This window comes from Scardinius erythrophthalmus (genome assembly GCF_964197995.2).
Source record: "Scardinius erythrophthalmus genome assembly, chromosome: 24".
NCBI lineage: Eukaryota > Metazoa > Chordata > Actinopteri > Cypriniformes > Leuciscidae > Scardinius > Scardinius erythrophthalmus.
Genome location: NC_138244.1, coordinates 15,894,894 through 15,908,846, shown reverse-complemented (window position 1 = coordinate 15,908,846; position 13,953 = coordinate 15,894,894). Strand labels below are relative to the sequence as shown.

General features: G+C 39.3%; 2 protein-coding genes across 3 annotated transcripts in view; both read left to right on the top strand.

The window, feature by feature from the left end:
* Positions 1–793: 793 nt before the first annotated feature.
* Positions 794–8,326, top strand: samtor (S-adenosylmethionine sensor upstream of mTORC1). 2 transcript variants are annotated; one of them, XM_081355912.1, is made up of 5 exons: positions 794–1,100; positions 3,389–3,530; positions 4,604–4,732; positions 4,829–4,949; positions 5,413–8,326. In XM_081355912.1, exons 1-5 carry the CDS (start codon positions 944–946, stop codon positions 6,040–6,042), a joined length of 1,179 nt encoding a protein of 392 aa, XP_081212038.1. In that variant the 5' UTR covers positions 794–943; the 3' UTR covers positions 6,043–8,326. The 2 variants fall into 2 exon arrangements, with proteins under 2 accessions (XP_081212038.1, XP_081212037.1); XM_081355911.1 differs by having other exon boundaries at positions 876–1,100; positions 4,811–4,949.
* A 498-nt stretch (positions 8,327–8,824) lies between these two features.
* Positions 8,825–13,953, top strand: part of tmem168b (transmembrane protein 168b) — a 7,560-nt gene continuing 2,431 nt past the window's right edge. The window contains exons 1-3 of the mRNA XM_081355982.1: positions 8,825–10,590; positions 11,060–11,202; positions 11,322–11,596. Of these exons, the coding sequence (XP_081212108.1) occupies positions 9,454–10,590; positions 11,060–11,202; positions 11,322–11,596 (1,555 nt within the window). The 5' untranslated portion in view covers positions 8,825–9,453. The remainder of the gene's footprint in view (positions 10,591–11,059; positions 11,203–11,321; positions 11,597–13,953) is intronic.

Sequence of the window (13,953 nt, the reverse complement as noted above, 5' to 3'; positions counted from 1 at the left end):
AGAAGAACACCACGGCGGAGCAGAAGAACACCACGGCGGAGCAGAAGAACACCACGGCTGAGCAGGCGGAGCAGAAGAACACCACGGCTGAGCAGAAGAACACCACGGCTGAGCAGAAGAACACCACGGCTGAGCAGAAGAACACCATGGCTGAGCAGGCGGAGCAGAAGAACACCACGGCGGAGCAGAAGAACACCACGGCGGAGCAGAAGAACACCACGGTTGAGCAGAAGAACACCACGGCTGAGCAGAAGAACACCACGGCTGAGCAGGGGAAAGGCAGATTCTGAAGAATCTGGAATGGAGGCCATGACAGCTGAGTCACTGAGGACTCTGGTGTAGTGGCTGCTGTGGGAGTGCCACGTTCCTCCTCCCCACGACTCCCACAGTAAATTCAAAGCCGCTCAGTTGCAATGCTAAGCTGATGTAGAATTTGTTGTGCAGGTCGTGCAGTGGCATAAGCGAGCTGAGCGGCTCAGATACTTAAATACAAGACAGGAAAGCACAAGACATTACCTGATGTGAATGATTTTATTTAGGTTATAATATATATATATATATATATATATATATATATATATATATATATATATATATATATATTATAATATTTATATATATTGGAGAATATATACTCCAAAATAATTATAATATTTAATAATATTTTAAAAAATATTTCAAAATAAAAACTATAATAATACAATTGTTATTAATAATCACATTCACAATAATAATAATCATCATTGTTATTATGATGATTATTGTTATCATTATCATCATGTAAACTTTCATCAACCTTTCGGAGCAAAAAAGAGGCGTTTCATGTTAGCGTTCACAGATTGGCCGTGAACTTCCGCTTCCGTCACGTTCGCGTTGTTGCGGCGTGTGCGTGTGCGCTGACGGACTGACGGAGCCGGTGCGCCGGTAGACCCAGTGCTGTACTATGGACCTGCGGAGCAGCGCTGAGACAGACCTGGATCTCTCCGAATACCACCCCGGCTCTGTCCCGACGGGGCTGCAGTCCAGGAAGCAGGAGCAGGAGAAGCTGTCGGGGTTGGTGAAGAGCGTGCACAGAAAACTCCGCAGGAAATACATTGAAGGTAACGTTATTGGCTGAGAATTAGATGCGTAGCTGTGTAGCCTAACAGTTAGCCTAGATCAGTTTCTGTAGTCTGGCCTGAGCAGAGACGCGGATATTTAAACGCCTGGATTACAAAAACGTTTATTAGAGCAAAAACGTTATTTTATTTTAAACTTGTGTTGCATCCCAGTTGACATGAACTGATTTTATACATGGCTCATTTTTGTCTGTGTCTGAAAACCTAGTGAGCTACATACATAGACAGCATTTTGAAAACATTCGAATAGAACGTTCTGAACGCCCGTAAATAATACTGTTTAGGTAGGCAGCACGTTAGGTATTGAAACAGGTTCTGTCTGTCTGTAGCACGACGTTAGACTAGTCAGCAAAATTGTGCAGGGTCGTTCATCTGTTCCTGTTTTGCACTTCATTGATATGATGACTGTGTTGGAAAGCATAAACAACTTTTAATCCTCCTTCGGGGAGAAAAGGGAAAGAGAAAAGTTTGCCTCTCTAAAAGCTTTAATCTCTTCCCTGTCAATTATTTATCCATGTACTATTTTTATTATGATTTAATGCACTTATGATAGATAATGGACACTTGACCTATTTTTAGTGTGTCTATCTGCTGGGGAAGTTATAAACAGGCTTAATAAGTATGGGGTTTTAAGAAAAACTTTTAACACTTGATTAAAGGATGAAAATATTACATGTACAATAACTAAACAAAAAAATTGCAGTTAGCTGTATGGGCCAGGTAGCAACAGATGAATTGCAGTTAGGGAGAGTTAGATCTGTTGTACCTGTTGTTAATTTCGGTTTTCATGAGTACTTATGGTGTAAATCTGGATTTTTTTTAGTTTTTTTTTAGTTGCATAATCTAGCTTTTCCCCTCGGTTGGCATGTATAAATTTGCGACACTTCTTTGCTATTTAATGTTTGTCGCAAGAAAATGTCATTATTACTCATATTTAATCACATTTTAAACTGTTTTGACATCAAAGTTTCTGTAAAAGGTTTGTAAACATTGCAATTTTTTTTTTCTAAAATTAATAACAAGAGGGTTTCTGAAGATTAAAGGGATGGCTCACCCAAAAAATGAAATTGTTATTCAAAACCTGAATGACTTTCTTTTTTTCTGTGGAACAAACGATATTCTGAATGTTTGTTACTATTGACTTCCATTTAATTGGCCACAAAAAATGCTGAGACATTTCTCAAAATATCTTCTTTTATGTTCCACGGAAGAAAGTCAGTCGGACAGGTTTGGAACATCATGAGGGTGAGCAAATGAGGACAGAATTGACATTTTTGGGTGAACTATCCCTTTAAGCACCTCCTATCACTGACAATAAAAAATTCCATAAAATAAATGCTATCTTTCGGGCTATATTTGTACCCAATTCGTGGAAAGTGTCTCCTATGTTTTCTAGTCAAGGCTCACTCCCTAAAAACTAACGCACGTTTCTTTGAAAATATTATCTTGAGAAATGTATTAGTCTTTGTATTGATAGACCAGAAGTAATTGATTGTGAGGATGTTGTTACATTTCATGTTCCTGTCTTATGCTTCAATGAGCATCATTCAAAAAGATTATCATAACCATCATCAGAGAGTAGGAGGAGATTATGAAATGTTATATTTTTGCCTGCAATCAGTTCCACAGGAAGCAGAACCTGAAGTAGCGTACCACCACCTTTATACTATCTGACTTTAAATGTGTTGTTGAGTTTTTTTTATCGAATCTTCCTCGGTTTCCCCCGAGAGGGATGAGCAGCGCTATAAATCCCACACACAGTAGTCTATTCACTAGACCCCGTGATGGGTTAATAAGGAAGGCGTGATCTGGTCTCTTGGCATTGTACAGCAGTATTCATATGTAACGACGCTGCAGTCTCTTCCCTTGTTGTCTTATTCTCTGTAAATCTGATAAGGCCTGTATTTTCCACCCTGTCATGGGACAGCTCACTTTTTGTCAGTTCTTTCCCTCCAAAGCAGTCTTTTAGGGTAGTGGTTGCCTTCTGGTGTCATCGGCATTATCAGCAAGTTTTTCGAACTGTGTGTGAATCAGCACAAACACTTTGATGATACGGTACTTTTGAGCTTGGTGATGGAGCTTCACTGAGTTGTTGAAGAAACCGGACAGTTTTTTGCGAGCCGCTGTAGGCTATGGTTTAGAGAAACCACTGACATCAGCTGACTTCAGAAAGTAGGCTTTGTAAGAAAGTTTACACTAATTACGTTGTGCAGAACGATCAACTCTGTGGCATGACCGTACACTCCTCTGTTTTGTCTCTTTGAATGCAGTGGGAGATTTCGAGAAAATATGGCGCGAGCATTGTGAAGACGAGCAGACTCTCAGCGAGTATGCCATGGCCATGAAGAACCTGGCCGACAACCACTGGGCGAATAAATGCGAGGGCGAGGGACGCATCGAGTGGTGCCGCAGGTACGGCTGTTGATGGTTATTGTTTAGAAACCGATTTGGTACTTTTCACATTTGAAATGGTTAACCCTGGGTCATTCTTAACCCTGGTTTTACGGAATCCTGGGTTATCTTGCTACACGTTTCACATTGCTCAGAATTTACCTGGGGTTAACAACGAATACTGGGTATTCATAAGGTGACGTTTCACACTTAACATTCCTAAACCCTGAGTTAACATCCTTATTTGCATATTTGCGGTGTCAGTGTCTTTGATTGGATGAATGCAGTATGCAACTTGTTTACATTAAAGCATTACGCATCCTCATATTATATAGCCTAGTGCCGACTTTTTTCAAACGATTTTTCCAGAATTTTTTGTACTATTAAGGTGAGAATGAAGCTGTCTCCACTACAATTGACGTGTTTTCTGTCACTATTTGACATTTTACTATCGAAAATTGAAGCGTTTTCGTGACGTTTTGGTTGTCGGTTGCTAAGCATCTAGTTGTAACATTCTAAAGGGCCGTTCACGTCATGTTCTTTGCGCTTTAAGTTAGTTATTTTAAAAGTGGCGACACGCTCGATTTACCAGGCACGTCTACGCCGCAGCGAGATGAAAAATTCTCAACTTTTAAGAATGCCGCAAGTGCACCGCAGGTCATGTGACAAGAACCGACCAATCAGCTTCACCCTTTCCGTAACATCATTGAAAGCTCAGGCAAGATGGAAGAACACCACCATGTTTTTTCTCTCTTCTGCAAGGGATTTTCTGTCCTGGAAGTCTATCCATTTATTTGCTGAAACTTCCTTGTCATCATGGTTCATAGTTGTTGAGACATCCCGAGCACTTTGGAGAGAAGTAGAAAGTGGCGCGTCCGGCGTTTTCCAAGCATTTTTAGACGTGACGTGAACAGCCCCTAACACTTCACACTGTACACGTTTGACACAGCAATGCAGGGTTAACACAAGCAAAATCGGTGCTAACCCTGGGTAAAAAGCGACATTAAATTACAAAGCGAGGTGTAGAATAACGATAACCCGGGGTTAAATGCAGTATGAAGAGCCCTATTGTTGTTAAATCTCTCTTGCCACAGTGTTTGTCAGGAGTACTTCCAGGATGGAGGGATGAGGCGAGTGCTGGAGAAGGATGAGAAGAGCACTAAGCATGCCACAGCTGACAGTAACACATCTGCAAACTCTCTACCAGAATCGTCCTCTCCAAGGTGTTCTAGAATGACAACTTTATCACTGCAAATCCACAAAGATTTTCCACATGGCAACAAGCTCATTGACTAAATCAGCTTCTTATTTATGCTTAGTAACCGCTCCATGTTCCAGCTTGGGAGGATACGACTGTTGGATGTGGGGAGCTGTTTCAATCCCTTCCTGAAGTTTGATGAGTTTCTGACTGTCGGTATCGACATTGTGCCAGCAGTAGAGGTTTGTGTTCCTTGAAGCTATACAAGACTATAGACCTCTTTTTAAATTTTTTTAAGTCTGTCTAACACAGATTTCTTCTCATCAAATTAAATATGGCATCTACGCTAACTTAACGTTTAGTGATTAAATGATTGGTTAAATTACGTTTTCTTTACGGTTGTTTTCTTACACCGTATCTATACTGGATGCAGCCAGATCGTTGCGAATCCATTTGTTCTTCATATGTAGTACATCAGAAATAGTACAGGGCTTGGGAATTAGTCTGTTATTTTTTAAATCCAACATGTATATGAAGAGTAGGTTTCTGAAGAGTAAGAACTTACTGTTTACTAGATTTGTAAAAGATTTGTTATCTTCGACACTCTTATTTGCCATTGATCCTTATACTAATTTTACCTGTCCTGCACAGTAAAGCGAAATGCTCTGATTCTCCTTTCCCCATTTGTCCTTTTTATGGCTACAGAGTGTCTACAAATGCGACTTTCTTAACCTGCAGCTGCAGCAGCCTCTGCAACTGGCCAGCGACGCCTTGGATGCCTTCCTGCGGCAACTGCGCGGCCCCATCGACGCTTTACCTGCCCAGCTGTTTCACGTGGTGGTCTTCTCCCTGCTTCTCTCCTACTTCCCCTCACCCTATCAGCGCTGGCTCTGCTGCAAGAAAGCGCATGAACTTCTGACCTTGAACGGCCTCCTCCTCATCATCACCCCTGACTCCTCCCACCAGGGCCGGCATGCGCTTATGATGCGCAGCTGGCGAGTTGCGGTGGAGTCTCTGGGCTTCAAGCGCTACAAATACGTCAAGTTCTCCCACATGCACCTGATTGCTTTCCGCAAGGTGTCGTCCACCACCAGCAGCGACCTGGTCAGCCGCAACTACCCGGAGATGCTTTACATCCCGCAGGACTTTAACACGATCGATGAGGAGGGATTCACCGATTGCTACGAGCCTCCGCGCTCTGATTTCGAGGACGACATGTTGGCGTGTAGCTTCGCTGAATTGCCGGACACGCCGTACGATTCGGACTCGGGCGAGAGCCAGAGCAGCTCGGCGCCCTTCCACGAGCTGGAAGACCCCATTTTGCTCCAGAGCTGAACTTGTTTACTGCCCCTCTTGATATTTAGTACCTTACCATCATGCTGCCAAAATTGCTCTGCTGTTTGTGTACTCGACCCCTTTTTAAGCAGCAAAAATTTTGCACAGAGTGAATGAGGACGTTTAAGTGGGCGTTGATTTTTAAGAGCGTGCAAGACATCCCTTTGAACACAAATATACACACTAAACAATCTTAACTTAGAAATAGAAGTGATTTGGTTTTGTAACAGAAGCAGAAGATTTAGCTCACCCACTTTGGCTGTTTTCTCACTCAGAATGACTGTCAACTAGACAAATCTTTACGAGCTAGCATACAGTAAGTTACAACTTAGGCGTAGTTATCACCGGTGTCATACCTTTTGGCCGGAGTTACTATACTGTGTTATTCTTTTTCAGTTGTATTTCTTGAAGGGATAGTTCTGGCAAAATAGAAAATACTCATTCTCATTTCGTTCCAAACCCATGACTTTCTGTCTTCTGTAAAATAGATTTTTAGAAAAATGCCATAATGTTATTATGTCCACACAATGAATGTCAATGGGGTCCAAAAGAATGTTGTTTTGGACCCCATTGACTTTTATTGTAAAGACAAAAACAGTTCTTTAACATTAAAGTAACGGAAGTCATACAGGTTTGGAACAACATGATGGTGAGTAAATGACAAAAAAAAAAAATATTGTGAACTAACCCTTTAATGGTTTGATTCTCAGCAAGTTTCCACTGGACATTTTAGATGGAGATTTCAGTCATCTGTTCAACCAACTTTTTGGAATAGCCTTTATCAATGATATTTGTAGCATTTAAAGTGTCTGCAGAACTTGTGCGTGTTTGGTTATGTGACGTTGTAACTGTGAATGTGGATTTCTCGCTTCAACAAGGTACAAATCTAGCGAAGTAGTCGTAGATTTTCAGAACAAACAATCTTACAGGTGACCAGATTGGATGCATGTGTTGTGGTAACATGTTTCTAATCTTGCGATCAAACCGCTATTATAACCAGTACTATCCAATTACTTGTCAGTAGTATGTAGTGTGGAACAGATTAGAGTTTTGTGCATTTTGCCATAATGTGACTTTGAGTAGGATGATTGTTTACTCTTAAATGTTTACTCTCAAAACCTTCAGTTGCTTTAAATCTACTTTCTGTATTGTAATCTGGTGTATATCTAATTGAGTGCTTCAGTATTTTATTTTAGCTTCCCATTTTCAATTATGAAATAGAACTTTTAAGGTACAAAAGTTTGGAAAGGACTTTGCCAAATGTTTCACAAACAGTTTATTTGAAGTACTGTCAAAAGATTGTTGCATATCACTGGATGTTTTTAGCTCCTGTGTTTGTAATTGCAGAATTTGCAGCTTTTTTATTCACTCCAGGTTCTTAAAAACACTATATTAAATGTCCAAGCACATATTTGCACGTTTTCGATTACACCCTCCACAGGGTTGGCAAAATATCGAGATTGGCATCAGCACTTCATTAGAATAGCAATACGTTCATAATCGCAAACGGTCAGAAATGCCCCATATCACTATAACCTGGTAGTTATATTGAGTAACTAATATTAGGCACTGTTTTCTATTGTATTAATGTGGTTAGCGATTGGTTAACCTGATGATATGAGAATATGCTGATGAGTCTTCACTTCTGAAGGAGTGTGTGATGAGTACATTGGGGTTCTGTTGAAGTATCTATGTGAGGTTTTGGTTTTGGGCACTTTAAATGTGTTGTAGGGGTGCCAAAGTGTGGAAAGATTTGAAACGTTGAATGAATTCAGTATGTGATCTTTCAGGGTATCAGAAAAAAAAAAATCCTCCTCAAGGTGCCTTCAAACCCAAATTGTATTTTTGCATTTGTGATTATATAGAATGGATGCAAGAACAAGCTACTGATTGTCATTTGAAAGTAAGCTAATTTTCTGTCCCACAATAAACAGTTACAGTACATACTTTCAGCGAATTAACCAGCTCTTGGCTAAATTACTAAAAATACTGCCCTATTAGCAATAGCATTTAAAGGTATTCTTCAGTCTGTACTCGATTTATAAGTCTGAGAAAAATATTTTAAAACTATTGAAAAAAAAAATCTTTGTATTACAATGTTTAGTTGGTGGTGTGTTCAAACATTCACATATCAAACATATTTGTCTTCCCCAGGCTTTAATCCACTGTTTGCATGATTGAATTTCTTTATCAGTGTTAAGATGGTTGACTCCCACAGGAATGGGCTGTTTGTGAGAACTATTGTCATTCATCTTTTTTAAATAAAGGTTTTTGTTGCCTTCTCTCTCGTGTCTCTCATTTGCCTATAACAGGTTGCTTTAAATACTTTACAGCTGTTCATGTAGGATCATATGCATTTAATTTCTGACAGAATACATTTTAAATATAGATCTATTGTAGTGCGATTTCATTCCAGTTCTCAAAAATCCATTTGTAACTATCAAATTAGTTACATTACAGCTCAAACGTTTGATATCAGTAAGATTTAAAAAATAATAATAAAAAAAATCATACTTTTACTCTGCAAGGTTGCATTAAATTAATCAAAAGTGGCAGTAAAGACAAGTACAAGAGATTGTTAATTTCAAATAAATGGTGTTCTTTCTATTTTTTTTATCAGAAAATCCTCAAAAGTATCATATTTTTCAAAAAATTATAAAGCAAAACTGATATCAACATTAATTAATAATAAGAAATGTTTCTTGAGCAGCAAATCAGCATACCAGAATGATGTCACACCCTCGTTTCACTGCGAGGATGATGGACACTTTTGTCCTTTCAGGGATTCCGTAGCGGCTTAATACCGATGTGCAAATATGGCGGACACTGGGTGAAGTTTTGACGATGGTTCGAGGATATTTCGCAACAAATTACCAGTTTCAGTTGTTTTTCTGCTAACAACAATAACCAATGACTTGCATATATGCTGTCGTATTTCTTTAGCTTTGATTTAATCGCTGTTACTCTCCTCATGTAGAGAAACAACACATTCAGGCAACTTTCTGATGCCGGTAAATAGACTAGAATCTGCTCGCCTAAATCAGACTGACAGCACATTAAAACTCTTCAGCTCTTATATTTATTTTATTTTATAGCCTTAAACCAGTTTAACATTTTCACATCTATTTCACGTCTTCATTTTAGTCATCATAACATGACCTTGAGTTGAACAGCTCGGTTTATTCAGCAGTAACAGGTGGATATTGACAATCCACTGTTTTATTGTAAATGCTACTCTGATGTTTGCGCTAAAATGTCTCGATTTAGTACCTCAAATCCACACCACATGTTCTTACATCCTTTCTGATGAATGGTTAATGCCACTAATAATATTTTGCTATTGTGACGTATAACTTACGTCACTCGCGACGCTAATTTTTCTGTTGTGGTGCGAGTTTGAACTCTGCAGCGATGTGCAAGCTGTTCAAGTATTGCTTGAGCCACTTCCTTTACGCTGCGATGACCCAGCTGGATGAAGCCAACAAAGGGGTCAGCACATGGTCATCCATCCGTTACCTCGGTTATCTGTCCAGTCTGAGCTCCCTAGTGGCCATTTGCCTGGGGATTTATGTACAATGGGAGAAAACCGCAGACACTATCATCTTGGTCATTTTTATTTTGGGCCTCTTTGTTCTTGGGATTGCCTGCATTCTCCACTATTATTTCGGCATGGAGAGCGTCAGCCTCTTTCTGTTGCATCTGTGGTTTGGTTTCCTTCTGGGTTTACTCTGCTTCATCAGTGTCCCGTCCAAAGAGCTCGATATCAAGGAACAGGTGGCCAACTGTATGTTAATAGCGAGCATGGCTATACGAATCCTTTGGGCTTTGGTTGAAAGAATGTGCGGTTATACTCGACATCAACCCGCTTTCCTCACCTCAAGGGAAGCTCTGGAGCTCACAGGCTTCGCTGTGGCCAGCACGACCCTGGTCGGCAGCAAATCTATAAGCCTTGTAGTCCTGACACTCGCTTTGGCCGCTGTAATCGTGGACTTGCGCATGAAGTCCTTCTTGGCCTTCCCAAACCTGATCTGCTTCTCTGGGATCGCTGCATTCTTCTTCGAGGAGACTTTAGGAATGTTCACCAACCCCTTCGCCTTGTCTTGCTTCTTCAGCCGCCTCGTCTGCGACCCGTTCCTGGACGTCTACTTCAGTGGACTTTCGGTCACCGAACGCTGGTCACCACTCCTGTCGAGGAGAGGCCTGTGGAGACGCTTAACGCTTCTTCCTCTGGTTGTCGTGGAGGTGATGTTTCTGGTCATGGCCGCTCTGAAGATGAGAGATCTGGATCGGTGGTACCTGCTCATCCCGGGTCTCTCAGCATTCACTATTTTCTGGATCATCTGCCACCTTTTGTTCCTCGTCACGCTGTGGGGTTTTCACAGTAAGCTGAGTGACTGTCAGAGGATGTGCATGATGCACACATCAGAGGCTGGAGAACTGGACAGGGTCATGGCGTCTAAGGGGATGCGACACTTCTGCCTCATCTCAAAACGCCTGGTGCTCTTCAGCCTGATGTCCACCATCATACTGGGGGCTCTGGGCTGGCAGGTAATATTTGCTGTGAAAACCTTATAAAAATGTATGTGCCAAGTTCTTAGAAATGTAGTTTTTGAATTCATGTTGGTTTCATATGTGTTTTTTAACGTCTCTTGAAATTTATATTAAAAACATTTCATATAATGCCTCTAAAAAAAGTAATAACATATTATCCTTACACCTTGAATGCATGTGAGTGAAGCTCGTTACTTTCAATAAAGTTGTAAAAAATATACATATAATTTTTATTTATTTATTTATTATTATTTAAATATCATTTATAAATTATTATCATACATTCTTTTTGGAAGTGACAAGTCACACCACATGACATTGGTCTATAAGAGTACTGCAAAACATGAGTATAAGAGTCATACTGCAAAACATTTTGTAAGTTTGCTTTGTCAAAATATCTGCCTTAAAATAAGACCGTTGATTTTCTTTGGAAGTCTTAAATGTACTTTTTTCTCCCCTCCGACAGCCGTCCAACAGTCTGTTTATCGCCTTGTTTCTGCTGGTCCTGCCTCTTGAATCACTAGCCCACGGCCTCTTCCATGAGCTGGGAAACAGTCTTGGTGGAACCTGTGTCGGTTATGCTGTGGTGATTCCTACCAACTATTGCAGGTACTGGCCAAATATACACTGACATCTCAGTACCTCGAATTGTTCTGGTACTTGATTACTCAGTAACTCGCACGAGGGTCAGTGTTTTACCTCATCCTCTCTCTCTCTCTCTCTCTCAGCCCAGATGGTCAGCCCACACTCCTGCCCCCGGCACATGTGCAGGAGCTCAACTTGCGATCCACGGGGATGCTGAACAACGTGCAACGCTTCTTCTCTCATCACATGATCGAGACCTACGGTTGTGATTACTCCACGAGCGGCTTGAGTCTGGAAGCCCTGCAAGCCAAGCTCCGCATATTCATGGAGGCGCACACGACTGACGGCCCACGACACGACACCTACGTGCTCTATTACAGTGGCCACACCCACCGCAGTGGAGAGTGGGCTCTAGCAGGTGGGACAATCACTTTTTACCTGTAGAAACAGACATCTGGGTGAATCTCACCAGTTCTGACTCAAGAACATTCACCTGTGGTCCAAAAAATGTTTTTGAAAATTAAATCTAATATTGACAATTTAACATTTAAAAAATACATGTATTTTCCTTCAATTTTCATTACCGTAATTATATATATATATATAAAATACATTTTCAAATACACTAATATTAATAATTTTATTTATATATATATATATAAAAATACAATTATGAATATTAGTGTGTATATATATATATATATATATATATATATATATATATATATATATATATATATATATATATATATATATATATATATATATATACAGGGTTTTTCCTGGCTCAAAATGAGGCGGAGGTGGTAAAATCCTAATAATGTATTTTAATAATAAGGTAATTAAATGTTATTTTTCATAGATCATCATATGGCCCAATGTGTTTTCGGCATTATTTTTGTGGGTGGAGGTTGGTACCTCTAGGGGGGTCCGGGGGCATGCCCCCCCGTAATTTTTTTTTGTACATTTTAAAGATAAATTCATTAATCTGGTGCACTTTGAGTCACCCAAATCCACTGTTAAAAATAAAAAAATCCACCCGCAAACCACCCATATTCTTTGATTTAGATATCTGCATCTGATCACATTACAATTATTCAAATTCTCAGTGTTAGGCATGATAATATGGTTACATATCACACTGAAGTTAAGCTAATTAAAAATTAACAATTTAAGAATTTAAGAATTAAGTTCTTCTTTTGGCAAAATTACATTTCCTTAATAGCCTTAACAGAGGCTTTACTCCATTCAAACGTAAATTGTCAATGTTTCATTACATCGCTGTTTGAAAACAGAATAATTTTTTGTACCTTTATAAGGTTTTATTTTATTAAATGTTTGCTCCATCTTTCATTTCAAATTCTTAAATTTGATCAATATATTCAATTAAAATAAGACATTAGGCTGTTTCCAATCAAATAAAATAATTTACATTGAAAAATTATAACTGTATTAAATTAGATTATTTTAAATATTTTTGAATATACAAATAAGGAATGTTAAAAAGAATGATACTTTATGAAACTAAACCGCCAGTAGGAGGCGGCAGGCGACCGTCTTAATGAGCGAGTCGTTGAGTCATTCATTCAAACGATTCGTTCAAAAGGCTGATTCATTCCGAATGAGGCAGTTTATGAATAGGTAATTGAATCTTTGACTCAATCGATTCGTTCAAAACGCTGAATCATTCAGTAATGAAACACGGCTGAGTGTTGCTCTGGGATACATTACGGTTCTGCTGTGATCTTTGTTTGGAACTATTTTCGCTGCAGAAACAGAACAAAAACAGTCATTGCGTCTCAAATGTAAGTGACTTAATTTTAACTATTTGTTTATTGAACTGTTATGAAATCAGTCTCGGTTTCAATCTTGATGGCATTCAGGAAAACATCACTCTGATCGTGTGTAGCCTAGGCAATATATTGTTTCTTAACTATAATATGTTATAAATAACAGCACGAGCCTCAACAGCGCAACTTTGTTACCGTCAGTACATTAGGTAGGCCTATATTATCAACTATAGGCTATCAATCGCCACTTACATTAAATTAAATAAAACAGAATCATCCTCACGTTTTCGGTGATTTGGAATATTTTTATATAATTTTTTTTTTAATCAGGGCATTTGTCCGGATGGGCTACAATTCTCTCTCACTTTTCCCTTCAAAAAAGAAAGAAAGAAAAACACACGTGTCCCGGACAAAGTATATGGTCCCAGACAAGCGTTGTCAAGTCCTCCTGATAGCTATGTTTTCCTTGATTGGTTTTCCATGAAGAGAATTACGTTGTTGAAAACGAAAGTAAAGTGACGCACGTTCATTGCGTTTTACGGAGTTCCGTGTCTTTATTAAACTCAACACAAAATTATTTATCTGTCATCCACCCTCGATTAATTGGAATGGAATGTTTTTATTACTTATCCGCGCGCAGCAGCAGGACTATACGGTTTGAGAATGGACACAAGCGGTAACCGCAACAGAACCGTCACGGTGGAAAAAGTGTATCTGACCATGACTGTCTGTCCGAGTTTTGTCGAGAGCCGGAGGCGGCACGAAATTTGACGGAGGCGGCCGCCTCATAATTCTCTATGCAGGAAAAACCCTGTATATATATATATATACACACACATACAATTATTAATATTAGTGTATTTGAAAATTAATTGTATTTTATTTTTATGTCTTTAATTTATGCTAATTTTATTTAAAAAATCACTAACCTATCCTTATGTTTTTGTAAAGGTACGGTATTATAGTAATGAAAATAACTTAGGAT